This window comes from Tachysurus vachellii, chromosome 15 (genome assembly GCF_030014155.1).
Source record: "Tachysurus vachellii isolate PV-2020 chromosome 15, HZAU_Pvac_v1, whole genome shotgun sequence".
Lineage (NCBI taxonomy): Eukaryota > Metazoa > Chordata > Actinopteri > Siluriformes > Bagridae > Tachysurus > Tachysurus vachellii.
The window spans coordinates 7,052,675-7,073,252 of record NC_083474.1 but is presented as its reverse complement, the minus strand read 5'-3'; the positions used below and the strand labels follow the sequence as shown (position 1 = coordinate 7,073,252).

Sequence of the window (20,578 nt, the reverse complement as noted above, 5' to 3'; positions counted from 1 at the left end):
TCTAATACATAGATTAATATGAGCTCACTGCAAAGACTGATGCTCCAGTCTACCTGCAGAATAGAAATAGACTTATAGGATGTTTTCGATCAGTATAAACAAATAATTATATGCGATATATAAAATAAGTCAGGATCTTGTTGGCTTTTAGTGGGTGATGTTTATTGGTGTAACCTTAAACAGAATTTTAGTAGTATGTTAATATTTGAAATATATCCTGGATTATGCCAGAGACTTGGCTCCGCTAGTTAGAGATCCATCTGATGAATGTGACACCATGTGCGTGATGGTGTTGAAGGACGAGTGCTAAAGCTTTGTGCAGACCAAAGGACTTTATTAGAAATTATTTATTAAAAATGGCAAAAAATCAGCAGGTAGTCAAAAGGCATTGTGGGTATGGCAGAAAGCTGTTAACTCTTTTTTACCAGAGGCCAAAAAAAATAATTTCTACACTACCTGTTTTGGTTGTGTCCATGTTCAGCACTGTATTTCTGTGTCATGTCAAACTCCACAGTAGTGCTTAATGACTCATGTGAAATTAGACACTCAGGGATTTCAAAAGTTTGTATTTCTGTTTTTGCCTAGCTTACTAGTGGCAATATATTCATAGACAAGTTCCAAAAAAAGTCTTCGAAGTAAATGTTGATATCAAAACCAGTTTCTGCTCAGTGAGATGCTCCAAGTGCGTGTTCATAAATATCTTAAGTTTTATGGTGCTATCTGTTCTGTGTAAAATGACACCAGCAGAGCAAACTGAAAGTAAACAGTGTCTTGACTGATTTTATATCAGACTTGTGTCGATAAAAATAATGCATTTTTTTATACCGATTTATACATTTCCGTTGTGCCGATGGAACAGAACGACAGTGTACTGGAAAAAGAGGTCAGAATTTCACTGGACACCATTAATGTTAATTATTATTCAAGATTAACATGCAAGTCATGGGAGGTAGATTTTTGGTTTTTTTTCCAGCTAATCTTCAGAAAGATTATCCAGCTAATCTTCAATCTTTCTCAGAAATCTTCTAAGAAATCTGTTTCATGCCACATTTCTTACATAACAGATTGAGCACATCACAACACTCCATAAGTTCTAACAAACACAACATACTGCTGGGATGTGAGAATCCCAGAAAGCTCGGTGTTCCTCTGTCAGAGATGCACGCCAGGGACCTTCGCTCAAAAGTGAGGAACTAACTTCCACCCGGTCGTCTCACAGGGAACGCCGTCGCTGATCTCTTTCTCTCGACGTCTTTTTCTTTGTGTTCTAACGTGGATACACCATAATTATCACAAAATGTTTACAGTATGTTTCTTGTATTAACTTGTCCAAAAGTCTGGCACAGTTCTTTTAAAGGGTTGTCGGATTTGTGGTGGTTTAGCGGAATTAGGAATAACATCTAGAAATTGCTACTAGAGGCCAAAATTGGACTTTCCAGCTGTGGTGCTAATGTTCAGAGTTGAATGTCTTTGTCAGGTCACACTCCACAGTGGAGGTTAATGGCAGATACATAGATTGATAGATAGAGAGATAAACATACAGACAGACAGACAGACAGACAGACAGACAGACAGACAGAAAGACAGATACTTTATTGATCCTGGAGGAAATTCAAGCATCCAGTAGCAACATACAGAGACATAAGATTATCACAAACACAGCAGAACTATACGTAAGTGAAATAGCTTATTCAGGGCAGACATAAATGAAGTGAATGAAATGCAGTTTTTACGATCCCTTTTGTTATTTTTTTTTAAATTATTAACACTTTGCAGAATTTACAAAGCAGAAGTAAACTTGTAAGTGTAGATCACATGCTTTTGAATTAGCAGTTATTGTTTCTTTAACATTTTTAAGCCTTGTTTTAACAAGCAGTAAATGTGTTTTAGATAGAAAACGTCCGATAGCATAAAACTAGACAAATGATCGGTTTTGACTTGGTGAAGCTTAATTGCTTGTGATATCCAAAGCATATTCCCTCAGCATCCCGGTCTAAGTAACGACCATGAGCCTAAGTAACGACCACGGAAAGTTCATGAGCCTATTCTGGAAATCAAGTACAGGATAAGCCCAGGATACTAAAGATGAATGAATGAATGAATGAATGAATGAATGAATGAATGAATGAATGAATGTAATTAAAGTTAAAGCAACTCTCTTCAAGATAAAGCAAGGTTATAGGCAAATAACTGCTCAAGTACTCAATGTTATATTCCCTGAAGCTTCTCATCCTGGCTGAAAGAGCAGTGATATCAAGATAAATACTTGTTGCTCACAGGAGAATTTATTCTCGTTTCTAATTAGCGTGTACTGATTATCTTTTTGTTTGTGCCTTTTTTTTTGTCATTTTTATAGCGCAACAAGACTAGCAGGTGTCATTTGGGCTATGTATTTCATTTGTTGATAGAGCTTATCGCATCTACTCCAGCTAATTGCATGTTTACTTTTAAATCTGTGGTAAATTGTGGTTTTTGACCTGCACTGATTTATCTGTGAGCAGATTAAGTTAAGGAACGTTCAGTGAAAATCAGGACCCGTTTTCTTGCCTTTTTGTTAATCCATCCATCCATCCATCCATCCATCCATCCATCCATCCATCCATCCATCCATCCATCCTTCTATTTTCTGTACCAGTTGTACTATATAGGGCCACGGAGAGCCTGGAGTCCATCCTAGGGGACACAAGGTGGGGGACACAATGAACTCTGTGTCAGTCCATCACAGGGCACAATCACACACTCACACACTCATTCATATATTATGGACAATTTAAAGAGTCCCATCAGCCTGTGAAAGGACTTTAGATTGAGGAAGGAAACCCCCTTAAAGCATGAGAAGATCCTACAAATTCCACACACGCATTCTCTGGTGAAAGGAATCAAATCCTCAACCCCTGAGCTGATTGGTTACAGATTATGACACATACAGGATTGACAGCTTGTTACTGATAACTTTTAATACAGTGTGAACGATTACTTCATTTATATCAGTACTTACTTTTCCTTAAGTTATAATTAAAAGGAAGAGGAGTTTGACTGAGTTCCACATCTGTCTGCTTTCTCTCAGTCTGAATCACAGAATTAGGAAACCAGCCGTGACTTTTAGCTCTACATCAGTTTTACATACAGGTACGTCGGTTTACATCAGTTTACAGCATTTACAATTTTGACTACTTACTACAATAATATGTGAGTGAACTCTTAGGATTTTCTGATTTCTTGTTTAAAGCAGCTTTCAGACCAAATGCACCTGAATGTAGCCCAACGGAAAGAACAGGTCAATGAATTGGAAAGGACACAGGATGTAAAACACATGAAACCTTTCTTCCTGTATCGAAGTGAATTTCGATAGTGTGAGACAGTATAAACTCGCTAACATAGATGGTAGTGTGGTCTTTTTGTTCTGTTAAAATTGTAGCTGATACTTATTATTAACTATTATTAAAAGATCCTCTTGGGTTTCTTCCTTCTGCTCCTTCACATACAGTACACAGATAAGCAGTATGCGATTATTTTTGTAGCATTTAAAAATTCTCTTGCTTGATAGGATTTTCTTAGCAACATTAAAAAACTTGAACCTGTTGTATACTGTATGCTCATGCAAAGATGTTTCGACAAAATTTGCCTTCATATAGAATTCTATCCTGTGCTCAACGCTATATAAATGTGCATTTGATTGTTGTGCAGTTGCTGCATTTGATCAAAATTGAGAAAGCATTTAATAATAATTTAATAATAGCATAATAATAATAAGTACTGATTTATAGATTAATATGTAAGTTATATTTTACTTTAAATAGCCTCACAAGAAGATATTCATCATGGACTGATCCCTGCATAGTTAATCTCCTCAAATCCTAAAATAAGCTTTAGTTAGCATGGCTAAGATTGTGATAAACATGCCACATACCCACAAGCTCAGGGTGACAATTATACCACATATCATGAGGCCAGTAATTCCACATACTCTAGATCAGATTTAAAACACTTTATGGACACTGAACAATATTAAGAACACCGGCAAAGTTTTGCTAACATTAGCTAACTTCAAGCCAATGCAAGCTAATTCAAGGCATTAGCCTAAACATTAAACACAAATGGTGAGCAGCTGTCTTTAATCTTTCGTAATCTCTCATAAATTCCTGCATAAATGTAAAATACAACTTTTCAGAGCCTTCACCTGTAAAAAGCCTGACTCATTTATATTTACAGTTTTAAGCCATCACAAGCTAATTGCTAATCAGCAAGTCAGTATTTTGCGAGAAAACTGCTAACATACAGTACAACTAAACTCAATTCATGATCTATTTCCTTTCTGTTTCAACACAGTGTACTATTAGTCCTCTTCCTTTTATACAGATCAGAGCTTTTTCATGTTTGAATATTAGCATTACTCCCCTCCTCCATAACACAAGCAGAGCTCATTTGGGCCTTTTTATGCTACCCCACTGCTCCTTGCATCTTGTACAATTACATCTTGTACATTACTGAGGTGTTGATTTTGTTAAGTTTATTGAGGCGTGAAGCACAGCAATGTACTCATGTAAGAAATCAGGTGCTGAAAGGGAAAAAAGTATTAGGTCCATCTGTCAGCTTTAGGGTTGTTTCTCACAATTTCACCTAAACGTGCTGAGGAAGGTTTAGCTGCTTTTTCTTAGAGCCAGAGCTGTTTGTACGAGCATCTAGCATTGGGGACATTTTGGATGAATGTTATGAAGCGTTGTATGAGTTGCTCTAGAAAAGGATATATACCAAATGCTGGAAATGTATACCCATGAATTAGCAAAGCCTGCTAGTGATGTTATTGTGATTGAAACAGTTGCAGGGTCGGATAAAGTTGCAGGTGAAAGTTTGATAAGGCAGCGCAAACAGCACAGTGAAGCAACCAGTGGAAACAGAACCAATGGTCCAACCAAGAAATGAACACAACAACAACATTCTTGGTAATGTCAGAAAACTAGCATGAATAGCATGAAGTGCTTTACGGTGAGTGAACTGAAGTTTTTAGAGTGTGTGGTGCTGAATGAACACGTTTATTACTTGGTGCAGCCATGTTTGTAGCCTGCAGTATTTACCACCCCACAAAATCCTTTTAACAGTGTATTTATAGTTATGCTTTCGGTTACTTACAGTTGTTACGCTGTTCTGAAAACTGAACATAATGTATTAACACTGGATACTCCTTCCAAAAATGGTGAAAAAGCATCTTCTCACAGAAACATTAAAATTATCAGCAATTATGTATAATAAATGGATGGATGGATAGATGGGTGGGTGTGCGAATGGATGGGTGGATTGATGAATAGATGGATGGATAGATAGATGGATGGACGGGCAGGTGGGTTGGTGCTTGTTTGGGTGGATGGATGGATGAATAGATGGATGGATAGATGGATGGATAGATGGATGGATAGATGGAAGGATAGATGGAAGGATGAGCAGGTTGGTTGGTGCTTGGGTGGGTGGATGGATGGATGGATGGATGTTGGTGCTTTGGTGGATGGATGGATAGATAGATGGATGCATGGATGGATGCATGGATGGATGGATGGATGAATGGATGGATGGATGGATGGATGGAAAGATGGGTGGGTGGATGGATGGATGGATAAGCAGTTTGGTTGGTGCTTGGGTGGATGAATAGATGGATGGATGGATGGATGGATGGATAAATGGATGGATGGATGAATGGATGGATAGATGGATGGATGGGCAGTTGTTCTGGTGCTTGGGTGGATGGATGGGTCGGCAGTATGGTTGATGCTTGGGTGGATGAATGGATGGATGGATGGATGGATGGATGGATGGATGGATGGATGGATGGATGGATGGATGGATGGATGGATGGGCAGTTGTGTTGGTGCTTGGGAGGATGGATGAATGGATGGATTACCAAAATAGGAACATTCAAGTTACAACTGCACTAATTAAAACCCTGTTATCAGAATTAATTACTGTACATAAAGCCTTTGCCTGATGATGACAATTCTAATATAATGCTAAAATATAATGCAGAATCAGATTATTTTGTTACATGTCTAACAATATGAGAACTATCTAAGTGCTGCTATCATTGTGAACATGCTAGCGCGATCCTCATGTTCTATGTTAGTCACTTGACACAAAGTCGATATCTTCTGCTACTTCGGCAAGAAAAGAAACAAAGCAAAGACAAATCAGGGGTAAGATTAGGAAGCAAGTCACAAGTTGTCAGAATCGTGCTGGCGATGCCCCGTCTGATTTGAATTCCCCGTTCTCGTCTTCACGGCCCGCAGAAATATATTGCCCCCCGAAATTGCATTCATATTTCAGCGCTCATAATTTCGAACCACGAGCCACTCGGCCTGCAAATTGCCTGTGGAAAATTCTTGTTTGCTCGACTATTATGCATGCCACATCCCATTCAGACCTTTGGCGGCGACCATCTCTACTGCATGCGCAATTTCTACAAGGAGACGCTGACATTTCCAATACCCCCGTCTGCAGTAGTGCCAACAGACACACTGAATTCTCCACAAGGTTTCTGGCCGAACCTGGCTTCAGGCTCCCGTGTCTTCATGCACTACGCCGCTCTTGATGTTTTACCATTAGAAAGAAAATGTTCAGATCCCTACTGAGATCGCTTGATGGAGCACCGACAATAAAGCGCTAGAGACAGCCAGCCAATTTTGCCCACTGCGACTTTTTCCCAGCAAGGGGCCCGTGTGTTGGTGGAGACGAGAAAAAATGGAGTTTATGTGCACATACCAGACAGGCTTGTACATCATCAGCACAAAGACTTATCTGGAAGCAATCAGGATGTTATGCAGTGCAGGGCTGTGTGTTACCTTTATGTTGTATGTTGTTATTATCATGTGAATCGTTATCGTAATACAGCATATCACACCAAGTTCAGGGCTGATAAAGATGTGTGCTTGGATGAGGAGCTTTTTTTTCCTCCAAAAAAGAAAATACTTGAAAAATATGCATTTAATCATTTACCTGCATGTCCGAAAAAAAAAAAAAAAAAAAATTTCAGATTTTCAGATTTTGATGAAACCTTGAACTTAAATAAATACTACTACTACTACTACTACTACTACTACTACTAATAATAATAATAATAATAATAATAATAATAATAATGCATATTTAATTCCCTCCAAGATTTCCTTTTTTTGTGGCAAAAAATGCTTCTGTGGATTCTGTGGATTTATTTATTTTTATTATACATTTTTTTGTGCATTTTATTAAAGAAAAGTACTTGAATTGGTAGAATTACATACACAGGATTCTTCTTTAAAATTCCACATGTAAAGACACATCATTTTCTATGAGAGCTGTACTCATGTTCGATGCACATGAATAGAAGAGGCTGAATGTGTGTTGTGTTGATGTCACATGACACATCTTGACCCAAATTTGTGCAAAGTCTGTGTTCATTTTGAGAAATTGCAAACGCCTTACAATATCGCAGTTTTCTTGATCTTGCATTCGTTTTGCTAATCACAAAATCCTGGAAGGACCGAAATGTAATTACTCATGGATTTTTATCTCAAATAATAATAAGTTTGAGAAAGTTGTGTTAGATTTCTCTGCACTTGCACTAACCTCCAGTCCTTTTCCGATGCGTTTTCTCTTTTTTTCACTGTCTTCCTTGTGTGTCTATGTGTGTGTGTGTGTGTGTGTTTTCATTTTGTTTCCCATTTAGATGTTCTCACCACAACCCCCTCACCCACTACTACAATCATCCACCCTGATGCTGCCCAAGGTACTGTACACCTTCTTGGCTTCAGGGTTCTACCTCCATCTCACCTGTTTGCCTTGTTCCGTCTTTTTGTGCTTCCTGGAGCTTACATTGTGTGTGTGTGTGTGTGTGTGTGTGCGCATTTGTGTTTGTGTGTGTGTTTGTGTGTGTGTGTTTATGTGTATGTGTGTGTGTGTGTGTGTGTGAGATTCAGAAAAATAGTTGACTAATCAAATGTTAAAGCAAAACTGATTGAAAGCATCACTATTTGTATTCAGTTCAATTTTATTTGTGTAGTAGTCTTAACAATGCAGATTGTCACAAGCAGATTTAAAGAAATGTACAAATTCCAAAGATATATTTTTAATGATCAGTTTATCCCTAGTGACCAGAGACGTCGGCAGTGAGGAAAAAACTCTCAGAGTAACCAGACTCAAAAGGAAACTCTAATGTTCCTGAATTTCTTTACGTTTTCCGTGGATCTATGCAGTCCACAGTGTTTTTAGATCGAAGTCATCAGAGTGTGTGCCTATGTGTGTGCACCTGTGTGTATGTGTGTGCCTGTGTGTGTGTGTGTGCACCTATGTGTGTGCGCCTGTGTTTGTGTTCGTCTGTGTTTGTGTGTGCACCTGTGTGTGTGTGCGCCTATGTGTGTGCCTGTGTGTGTGCCTATGTGTGTGCACCTGTGTGTGTGTGTGTGCCTATGTGTGTGCGCCTGTGTTTGTGTGTGCCTGTGTGTGTGCGCCTGTGTGTATGTGTGTGCCTGTGTGTGTGTGCACCTATGTGTGTGCGCCTGTGTGTATGTGTGTGCCTGTGTGTGTGTGCACCTATGTATGTGTGCCTGTGTGTATGTGTGCGCCTGTGTGTGTGTGTGCACCTATGTGTGTGCACCTGTGTTTGTGTGCGCCTGTGTTTGTGTGTGCCTGTGTGTGTGTGTGTGCCTATGTGTGTGCGCCTGTGTGTATGTGTGTGCCTGTGTGTGTGTACCTATGTGTGTGCGCCTGTGTGTGTGTGTGTGTGTGCACCTATGTGTGTGCGCCTGTGTGTGTGTGTGCCTGTGTGTGTGCACCTATGTGTGTGCACCTGTGTGTATGTGTGTGCCTGTGTGTGTGTGTGCACCTATGTGTGCGCCTGTGTGTATGTGTGTGCCTGTGTGTGCGTGTGCACCTATGTGTGTGCGCCTGTGTGTATGTGTGTGCCTGTGTGTGTTAGTCAGGGTTTTACACAGATGCATGAGTCTCTTCAGTAAGATCATACTGCTGATCACTTTGCACTTGTCAGCGTTTGATATTTTGTTGAAAGTTTTCTGTGTTCAGTGTTGGACCTCTTACAGTGCAGATTCATTCTGCAGACTGTATCATAGCCCAGCTTCGCGCTGTAACTCAAAATGTTAATGGCCTAGATAGTAAAACAAATTAAAACAAAATTCTTTCGATGTTTTTCATTTTAGGCACTGCAATTTCAGCAGCATAATATATTATTATTATTATTATTATTATTATTATTATTATTATTATAAACCGTGAACAATCCTGACGTCTTGCTGTGGCAGAAGAAAATATGCAGTACTACTCAAATGCTCAAAAGATCCTAGTTACACAACTGCGTTTGACTATATAATATACAGTTCTAGAAGAGAAATGATTAATAATCACACACTCTTGTGTCACTCAGCTGAAGATGGTTTTCCTTGTGAGTCTGGTTCAGCTCAGGAATTCTTCCTCATCGTCTCAGGGAGTTTTTCCTCACCGATGTCGCCTCTGGCTCGCTCATTAAGGATAAATAAAATTTTTAATTTTAAAACATATTCTGAATCTGGAATTTCCTGTAAAGCGGTTAAAAGTGTCAAACAAATCAAATTGAGCCTTTGATGGGATTGCTTCGAGTTTCTTTCCATGCAAAAATCTGTTTATACTGAAAGCCAAATAAATCATTGTGAGCTCCAGTGAACCTCCAAGTAAAACGCATTTTTGATGAACTGGCAAAGAGAGAGAGCAATAAACTGATAGGGAGAACTCCACTTAAAAAATAATAAATAATAGAAAAAAATAAAAAAACAAACAAGCAGCACCTTTTTAAGGTGTTTGGTAGCTTTTAGCAGTGACATTTCCTGATGTCTGCTGTTTATAATGCAAAATAAATGCCTAATTGAAAGCGCACTGTATGCCAATAGTGACTTTTGAGGTTTGTTCAAGGTAAAAGCATGGGATCTGAATCCAACTTTACCCCTAAACTCTTTCCTAATTCCTAAGTATCTTTCTTAATAAAGATAAAGTCTATCTTTCTAGATGTACAGTTGAGTACAGAGAAAGGCAATGTATCAGCGCTGATTAGCGTTTAGCAATAGCACTTTTCATATGGGAGTAATCCGGAAGCTGTCCATGAGCTCAGGACACTACAGAGCAATTTGAAGCAGGCACAAGGTTATCAGCTGTGAAGTTTCACATAGATATCATATCAGTCGTGTTCAATATAGCATGAAGCTTTGCAAGTATCCCTCCAGGGCAGGTGGATCAGTCAGAATTGTTTGGTTCGTAGAGCAACGATGGGATAATAACAAAAGAAAGACAGTAGTGAGAGGATGTTCCTTCAAACAATAAAGTGTAAAGTGAGAGAGATTTGTGGTGAGATTTAAAGAGAGAGAGAGAGAGAGAGAGAGAGAGAGAGAGAGATTGAAATAAATATATTATTGTGCTTATTTAATACAATTAATGCAAAAAACTATTTAAACTGGAGTGAAAACTATTTACATCAATTTCAGAATTTTGTTTAAAATCTGTCGAGCTGCCATGAATTTCACAAATTTCACTTATAATTCGTTTTAGATCAACTCCATTTTAGAGTGCCATCTAAACCCAAGCTTCAATACAAGTGATTAGACAGGAATATATGACCTTCTAACACGTTTGTCATATTAGCAACATCATACATGTTTTAATATCTTTTAATATATTAAAAATATTGAACATTCAATATCCAAAATTTCCCATTTATATATAAGCTATTTGTTTTACGACTGCTTACGTAAAATATTTCAAAATTATGTTTTTTAATAATTCTTGAATTCATTTTTATTTTATTTCCCATAAAAAAAAATAACTTTTTGTTCAAAGCTGTTAACGTGGTCAATGTCACACATTTGCTTACATTTAAATCTGGACCTAGATACAGTACAAAATCTTGAATATAAAATGAATTATCAAGGTTTTTCGAATTTACTTTCAAGTTTAATGAAATGAAAGAAATCAAAATAGAAATCAAAAACAGATTTTCATAGAATTTTCAGATTTTCACAGTGAACCTATTTGTGTGTGTGTGCGTGTGTGTGTGTGAGTGTGTGCGTGTGTGTGTGTGTGTGAAAACTGGAGAAGTAAACAAAAATAGAAAAAAGGGGATGTTTTTTTAAATCTTTGACCATCTGAGTCTGAGCTCACTGCAGCTCAGACTCCTGTTCATTGCTGTCATGAGGAGAACCTGATGTTGCTGTCTGCTGTTTGCTCTTGTAGTCTGTCCACCTTTGGCTTTGACACTCTGTGCATTTTAAGCTGCTTTTTTTGTAACTCTTCGAGTCTTTGTAGCCTTCCCTGAACCCGTCTGGCCGATCTCGTCATCAGCACGGTGTTTCCACCTGCAGAATTAGACATTATATGTTTTTTCACACTCTTCTGTTTCTAGAAACTTTTGTGTATGAAAATTCCAGATCATCAGTATCTGAATTACTACAACTAGCTTATCTGGATCCAGGAACCATGTAACAGAATGACAGAGATCACAGCTTTTCTTCTTTTGGATCTTGACCTCAGTCTGCATGAGTTGATGCATTGCAAAGCTGCAGCATGTTTAGCTGAGTGTATACTTGCATGAATGTGCAGAGCTTTTCCTATGACCTGGCTAGTGAGTGTGTATACAGTATGATGGATGGATGAACTCAAATAGCCACTGGCAAACTTCACATGGTGAATAAGTGTTACGTCTTGGACAGACACACCAACACACCTGTATTAGCAGAGAAATTCCAGCTAATACACTCCAGACTCGGTGTAACACCATCAGAACTGAAGAACGATGTCTGAGCCATATCTTACATCCCTGTTTTGACATAAGCAATGTTTTTTCTCATATAATGAGCTCCTCTGCAGATCTGTTTTCAGGGTTTTTTTAGCAATATGTGCAGCACACACTTGTGTGCCTTTAGGTAAAGCATGAGCTGGTAGCCTCATATATCTGTCTGATGAGGGGCATTTATGCTGTAGTGTGAGAGGATGATGGAGCTGCCACTGGGCAAATGACACACACAAGACAAGGTAAGTTATTATAAATTGTCTGTCCTTTCTTGCTTTCTTTCTTTTTTTTTTGGACAATATATTTTTTTTCTTTTTCTAAACACAGCATCACTTTCTCTAACACTATGGCAGATTTTATGATTAAGTAAAGTTCAAACTAGATCTGGAAATTTCTGGGCAACCAAATAGGTTCTTGATTATCTGTAATCCAGAATCAGAGCAGTAGAAGTATGCTTCGGCTCATCTAACTCCAGGCCCTTCATAAACAGCCTCAGAGTAATTCAATGTGAGACATTCAGAAAGTACTAACTTGTGTTTTGCTTTTTTGTAACCTAAAGCGTAACTTCACCCTGAACAATTTGTGTATTAAACTTCATTGTCATATTCAGTAACTTGCTTTAGGAAACTCCTTGATATACGAAACAGCTTGCACTTTTACCAATTCAAGTAGTTTTCTGAGGAAAAAATAAAACCCAACTTTGAAAAATGCAAAAGCATTTTTGGCCGCAACTTCTCTTACTTTAAACTACCATTCTTGATACCACTGATATGGTATGTAACTGGTGCTAGTTTCTCTATGCATCTTGATTAAAGAAAAAGTGCGCTACTCTCTGACTCACATCATGTAGCCGCACTGAGACTGAAATTGCATCGTGACTCCAACAGGTCCAACGTTTTAATTCATGTCTGTCGTTATTCTACTCTGGATTTCTTATATGATTTTGTTTCTATGGAAAAACATCAAACCCTTAAAGCCATTGAATCTACAATAAAAATGTCCTCCTGTAGCGTTTTTGTGCACCTGTAAGGGTAGAATGCAACACCAACACCAAAATATTAGCACCAGTCTCAGATATTTTTAGTCAAAGTATATTTAATGTGTTTCAAAATGTAGTTTCTTTATCCATGAAAAAAACAAATGATTCTGTGCACTAGCTTTAACATCTCCCGGCTATGAGAAGAAAATAATTTGGAAACTTGCCTTCAAAATTGAAGAAAAAATAAACATTCTTTATTTTGTCTTTAATTTCCAATCCACCAAAACAGTTTTAAATGTAGACAAAATAATTGCTTCCCAGACTGCTGAGCAGCAACAGTTGGCCCTCTGGCATGATATTGACGCACACTTGGGATCTCCAGAACACCAAACTACTAAAAGTTCTGCTTTTATAGACGTGCTCAGAGTTCTGCTGAACTAATGATAAACTCATCATGTACATTATTATTAATCATTTCTTTTTGCATCAATATCAGATTTAGAGTTTCAGAACCCCGGGTAAAACATGTGCTAGCCCCGCTTCTAAATTACAATTAAAGTGTGAAATCTTCCTCTACCATGGGATTAAAAGCAGGAATAAAGCCTATGCTTATACACCCGGGCTCGTGTCACTGTAGATGAGCCTTCTCTGCTTCTTGGACTGTATTTTTAGCATGTGACACACTTTTTGCTTGTTTAGTCTATTCTCTTAAATGCCAGATCAAAAGGGCAATGTTCAGCCTTAATGGACCGACCGGGTTATTCACTCAAATCTAAGCACACGTTCATAAGCTAAGAATAAATCATGCCGTTCAACCTGTGGTTAACTCCAGCTGTACTGATCAGCACTCATAAATTCTCTGTATTGATTGCAGAGCTTTGGCTAAAGCTCCTCTCAGCAGACCAGTAGATACAAATCCCTTGTTTATATATTTAATCCATTTCAAAATATCACATTGTTGTGTAGTTGTGTTTTCTCTGCAATGACACGGCGAAGGTTCTATAGTTTAACGACGATTTAGGACACAGCGTTCATCGCAGGTGCTGAATGATACATCTTCTACCTTTTGGGTAAGAATGGATGTATGTAGAGTTGTCTTTCGTGATATTGTTCTATGCTTTCGCACTCCTGGTACAGTGCTCTCTCTCTCTCTCTCTCTCTCTCTCTCTTTCGCTCACTCTCTCTCACTCACTCTCTCAATCTCGCTCTCTTTCACTTGATAGATGTTTTGTGTTTCATCATCTTCTTCTGTGTAGCCTAGCAACAGGTAGCAGGCAACAGTTCTGGTCCCAAATATGGTGTTTGATGGAGGAGGAGCAAATGCCACTGTGCTCAAAGGAAGCACACAGATTCACGTCAGACAGCTCACAACACCATAGGATTTTTGGACAGACCACCAAAGAAGAGCAAGAAATCCCAACTATTACAGGCTTCTCCAAAAAAAGACTAGGTTTTTAACCAAAAAGCCCTGGTGCTCTTTACTAGAGAAATGGAGCAGCACAAAAAATTTACAAATTTCACAAAGGCTTGCTTTTATTGAAAACATTTATTGGAAAGTCTATTTTTTTTATAGCTGTCAGAAAAAAAATTGTTGGTAAACAGATTTTCTGTTTATAAATCTGACTAAACTGAGCTCGAAGATGTTAGGAAATCCTTGATAAACACACGATAATAGGCTTTTAATCAGTAAAAACACTAAGCATTATCAGTTATGTTGCTTAGCAACCGCAGCTTGTACTTTGTTAACAGATTACTTTGTGTGCAAGAAGAATTGTTTATTGTGAGTATTATTACTAATAACCTATAAATAAACCATCGACTGAAGCTGCTTTTCATTAGAAACTGAGGGTTGTGGCCGAAAATCCTTAATTTTGCTGGAGCTTTTTTAAAATCTGCGATGCACCTTTTTTTTTGCAGAAAACTACTTAAAATTAATTTTGTAAACTCTTACCAGTGTAGACACGTATGTCTATAAAAGACATGCTCATGTTCCATTCACATGAATCTAGGATTATGTTTTTCTGAATTAGTTTTTTTTTGGTAACGTCACGTGACACGTCTTGGGTTCAATCTACAAAAGTCTGCGGCTATTTTGAAAATTGCAAGCTTACTGAGAGAATCACAGTTTGTGTTCATTTCTGCAACTGCAAAGTGACACAATCCTTGTGGGACTGATTATAATTTAGTTTTGTTCTACATTAATCAACAAGCAACTTGACAGTTTGCGTTGCTCTGATTGTATAAGGGCTAAGTGGGATTTAGGCATGTTATGCCTAAGAACTTATTTCACCATGATAAAATCACAGTTACACACTTCCCATACCTTTTACGTTGTGTTGTGAGGCTCAGAGTTGTGTATTACATTTACATTTACATTTACAGCATTTGGCAGACGCCCTTATCCAGAGCGACGTACATAAGTGCTTAAATCTCTAACATTGAATACATTAATGCTGGATCACTAAGTTACATACTTAAGATACCATGAGTTTAAAACATTTGTTCAAAGTTACAATGAAAGTGTCAAAGGTGTTTTTTTTTTTTTTTTTTTTTTTTTTTTTTTTTTTAAATGCAAAAGATAATGAAAGTGCTAGTTGAAGTGTTTCCTGAATAAGTAGGTCTTCAACCGCCGCTTGAAAATAGCCAGTGACTCAGCTGTCCGGACCTCTAGGGGAAGTTCGTTCCACCACCTTGGTGCCAGTACAGAGAAGAGTCTTGTAGTATATTTGCCTCTTACCCTGAGAGATGGTGGAACCAGTCGAGCAGTGCTGGTAGATCGGAGGGTGCGGGGTGCAGTGCGAGGAGTGATGAGGGCTTTGAGGTAAGAGGGAGCTGGTCCATTTTTGGCTTTGTAGGCCAGCATCAGTGTTTTGAATCTGATGCGTGCAGCTACCGGAAGCCAGTGGAGGGATCGCAGCAGCGGGGTGGTATGAGAGAACTTTGGCAGGTTGAAAACAAGCCGGGCAGCTGCATTTTGGATCATTTGCAGAGGACGGATTGCGTTCATAGGTAGACCTGCCAGCAGTGCATTGCAGTAATCCAGTCTAGAAATGACAAGAGACTGAACAAGTACCTGAGCAGCCTGTGTGGACAGAAATGGTCGAATCCTTCTAATGTTGTAGAGAAGAAACCGACATGAGCGAGTCACATTAGCAACATGAGAGGAAAAGGACAGTTGATTGTCCATGGTTACCCCAAGGTTGCGAGCTGTGGTTGAAGTATTAAATGTATTAAATCTGAGGAATGTGATTGTAGAATTGTTTTAGTAATTTTGTTTACTTGCAGAATGCTGCCATGTTAAAAGCCGGTATGCTAGGAACAAGCAGAAATATTTACGGAAAACTTGGGCCCGAATGCTTTGGTACCTTTTTTCCAGATGGCAGGAAAGTGAAGACTGTGTGTGAGGGGTGTGTGGGGTCATCCACAATGCTATTGGCTTTGTGGATGCAACGTGTGGTATGAATGCCTGTGTTAGGGGAAAAGAAGCTCTGATGATCTTCTCAGCTGTCCTCACTATCTGCTTCAGGGTCTTGCGATAAGAGACAGTGCAATTCCCAACAAGCAGTCGATGGTCCCTTTGTAGAACATGGTCAGGATGGTGAGAGGGAGATAGGCTTTTCTCAGCTTTCATGCAAATTACAGATGCTGCTGGGCTTTCTTGCTGATGAAGCCGGTGTTGATTGACTACTGTGGGTGAAGTTCTCCACCAGATGACCACCCAGATATTTGGTGCTCTTGATGATCTCAAGCAGTCAACAGTCATCTCATTTGTTTTGCCTTTTATATCAAGGGTCAAAAACAGGTTGTTAGCTCTACACCAGGCTGTTGCTCCTCGTTCTGTATGCTATACTGTATGATGAGACCCAAAAGAATACAAGACAACCCAGGATTCCCTTTAACAGAAGTCTACAGTCACTCCAGGGACTCTCTACTTTTCTCTTGAGCTCTCCAACGAGTTTATCTACAGATTTCTATTATATTATATTTATACAGATTTTATTACACATGTACGACAATTCAGCTGTGATTTTCATCTGTAAAAGAAAAATCAAATACAGTTCATTATATATTAATGTATCTGTTCATATTTTGTAGTAGTAGTAGTACATCTGAAATGTCCACATAAATAAAAAACATCTGCAACTGAATATATTAAGTATCTAAAAGCCACACATGTAGTTCATTCCATGTGTGTGTGTGAAAAATGTAGTTCATTCCATGTGTGTGTGTGTCTGCCTCCTATCTTATACCGAGTGCACAGGCCACTGCCCAGGAGCAGACGCAGATGTTCTTTTGGTGGATCATTCTTGGCACAGCAGCGACACTGATGTGTTGTAGGTGTCGTGTTATTATGAGCGGATCAGCCAAAGCACCGATGCTGCCATTTTACCTAGGCAGTTTCCTCAGCATTAAGACACTCAAGACAAAATAAACACATATTCCATCAAGGACCCGGTGACATTTGAATGGTAAATACTGCATGGATTGTACAGGGTCTTGTTTTGAACTAGCATTAAAAAAAAAAAAACTAAGGTTTACTTTTAGTCTCAGAACTGTTTAAAAAAAAAAGAGTGATTGGTATGCTCGCACAGCTTGTTTTTTTAAACTCATATTCTATCCGGCTCTGAACATGTTTAGTGCCTCAGGTGAAGCAGTTGCATTAAAAATGAATGCTAAAGTCTAGACAGCTCACATTTGGAAAGTTTTTTTTGCACATAACTAACATTGGCATTATTTCTTGGCATCTGTTTAATAGATGGCTGAGCTTTGTGTACTATTCTGAGGCACATGGTGTCATGTACAGTACAGTATATCGTGCAATCGTGTGTATGATTTCAAAATTTGAATACTTGTATACACGGACGTGGCTTTAAATGTTACTCTGATGTGCATTTATAGCTATTATAAAAATTTTTTACAATTTTTTATTACTATTTATCGTTTTATTTTATTTACCCAGAAAAGTCAAGACAAGTTTCTAGAAACAGAAAAGACAAGAGCTCTTGTTGTATCGAGTCCTGACCAAATGCTGTCTGCATCAAAGAAAAGGCACACCAGAGAAAAAGAGAGAAAAAGGGAAAGAGTCATAGCATTAATATCTATAACACATTTCATCTCATGATATGAAACAGCAACATGTTTCCTTTAGGGCTGTTTGTAAAAGACCTTTAAACGTATTCAAAGAAGTGAGTGTTTCTAAGGTCATGGTGTTTTGTAACTCATTTCATGCCCAAAGAGCATAAAAAAAGAGAAAGCGGTTTGACCCTTGGACTGCACTCTGAGGACATTTAAATAAAATCAGGCACTAGATCTTTGTAGTGGAATTGCTAGTATAATGAGATAAAATAGATCCCAGATCCACCATCAGGATGAGATGCTGCGACAGGAGGCGAGTGCAGGGAAAGCGGTTTTATTAAACACAAGACTCCAACAGATCTGAAACAGTAAACAAGAGCAGGCATTGGGTAGGGGATAGGCAAACAGCATGAATCCGGGCAGGTGAGTGCAAACGAGAAAACCAGAAGCAATGTCCAAACCAGAAAACAAGCTTTCACAAGAAACAAACACTGGGTAACAACTAGTGTAAGAAAAACTGAGTGTGTACTTCATAAAGTCTGAATGTTGAGAGTGTGTAAAAGTCCATGAAGATGTGAACCCTTGTGTGTGGTCACAGTGTTTGCTGGGAAATAGGGCTGACGTGACACCCCCAAGACACATACAGTGCATTCAGAAAGTATTCAGGTCCACTTCACTTTTTTTTCAGTTTTGTTATGTTGCAGCCTGATACTACAATCGTACAAATGATTTTTTTTTCTTATTAATCAATACTAAGTGCTCCATAATGGCAAAGTGAGAACAGAATTCTAGAAAATGTCTGTAAATGTATTAAAAAGAAAAAAAAACTGAAATATCACATGAACATAAGTATTCAGACCCTTCACTCAGTACTTAGTTGAAACATCTTTCTCAGCGATTACAGCCTCGAGTCTTTTTGGGTATGACGCAACAAGCTTTGCACACCTGGACTGGGGGATTTTATGCCATTCTTGTTCGCAAATCCTGTCAAGCTCGCTCAGGTTGGATTGTGACCGTAGGTGGACAGCCATTTTCAGTATTTTATATCAGTATGCCCTGGTTCCTTTTTTGCTTCTTAAACAATAGAAATTTGCATATGATTTAAAGTTTTCAAGTAATTAAAGAACACACATTTCATTTGTTTCATTTAGAGTTACATTTAATGATTTGGAACATCCACAAAATTTCAACAAATTTACCATCAACTACAGAAAACGCAATTCGGAAAATCCGAGCTTAGAAGAGTCATAAGGGCTTTGAGGTGCTGTTCAAGTGTGTTTAACTCGTAAATAAAATGCCATGATCTTTCTGCACACATCAATGGAACACAGAATTGTGTAGCTTAGAGTTTAAGGCGTTGGATTGTTGATGTAATGGTCATGAGTTCAAATCCCAGATCCATCAAGTGTCCATTACAGGGCACTTAAGCAAGGCCCTTAACCCTCAATTGCTCAGTTGTATAAAAATCAGATAAAAATGTAAGGCGCTCTGGCTAAGGGTATAATTCTAAATGTCTTTGAGCTACAAAGTGTGAAGAAAAAAAAAAACATGGACGCCAAACCCATGCTCATGCTGCAACAATCTAGCCAGCTAACTGTGATGACTGCTCTGTATCTTCCTCCTCAATACTCAGTGTGCTTTAACAAGCTCTTACATCTTTGGATTTTGATTGATTTCAAGCAAATTTGACTTTGTGGTGGCGTTCACACGCATTTGACTTATAAATAAGATCTTTTATACATGACTTGTGACTAGCTTGACTAGCATTAGATTATGTGACGTTTCCGTCATACACGTTTTTACTATAGAAATGACAATGTTAGAGTGAGCGCATTGATATTAGCTTGAGAATTAAATCCCAGCTGCTGCTGTAGAAAAGAAAATGAATCAAAAACTCTTGAGGAACACCCTGAGTTTCCACAATTTAGCAGTGCTGTGGTATAATAAAGTCAGAAATTGTCTTTGTCTGGGGATCTGATGCATCATTAGACTTTTCGTTTTATTTTGAGTTTAAGCTCCTAATGTTCCAGCATGCAGAGTGTTTAGTTACCTGTCTGTACAGATTACCCAGCAACAATTTGTTATTCAGACCACTTCGTTTTCATTCGTCTGCATCATAAAAAAAATAAATAAAATGAAATAAAAAAAAAAACAGGTCATATATGAGGTGAGCTATTTTTTCTTATTGTGCGAGAACAACACAAAGCTCAGATGTTTATGAGTCCTGCAGTTTGTTTACAGGTCAGAAAACTAAATCATTTAGTAATTAATTCCTGACTTACATTATCCATGGCCAAGTGATTTCTGTCAGTGTTGCTAAATCAAACTCGTTCTGGCTTCATTATTTTGCAGTTCCATCGTTTTCACAGGTGATTAATTTCCACTGAATGTGCTTTTGCTGCCCCAGACAGCTTTGTGAGCATCTAAGCTGCATATTTAGCTTTGTTTTTGTTTTGGGTTTGTATTTTTTTATTCAGGCCAGTCTGGAGCTCGACTCCGAGCCCCTGTTCAGCCATGGATTAACAAGCGAAATTAGAGACGGAATCTGACTAACGTTGCATGTCGTGTGAAGTCAAATCAGTAGACTAAAATATCTAAATCACATTCTTATGCAAAAAAAAAAAAAAAACCTTTAAGTAAGAAGGCAAGGTGGCAGAAACATCCGACTGTGAACAATCTCTAGCATGTAGAGCATAAGGATGCAGGGGCGCCACTAAGGGGGGAAAAGTTAGGAC

The 20,578-nt window shown here is 38.4% G+C and overlaps 1 protein-coding gene across 2 annotated transcripts in view; it reads left to right on the top strand.

Moving 5' to 3' along the window:
- cadm1b (cell adhesion molecule 1b) overlaps window positions 1-20,578 on the top strand; it is a 180,354-nt gene that overhangs the window by 144,354 nt on the left and 15,422 nt on the right. The window contains exon 9 of one of the 2 annotated variants that reach the window (XM_060888142.1): window positions 7,691-7,750. The exons of the other annotated variant lie outside the window; for it this stretch is intronic. Coding sequence (XP_060744125.1) covers window positions 7,691-7,750 — 60 coding nt within the window. The remainder of the gene's footprint in view (window positions 1-7,690; window positions 7,751-20,578) is intronic. 2 annotated transcript variants of the gene reach the window in all.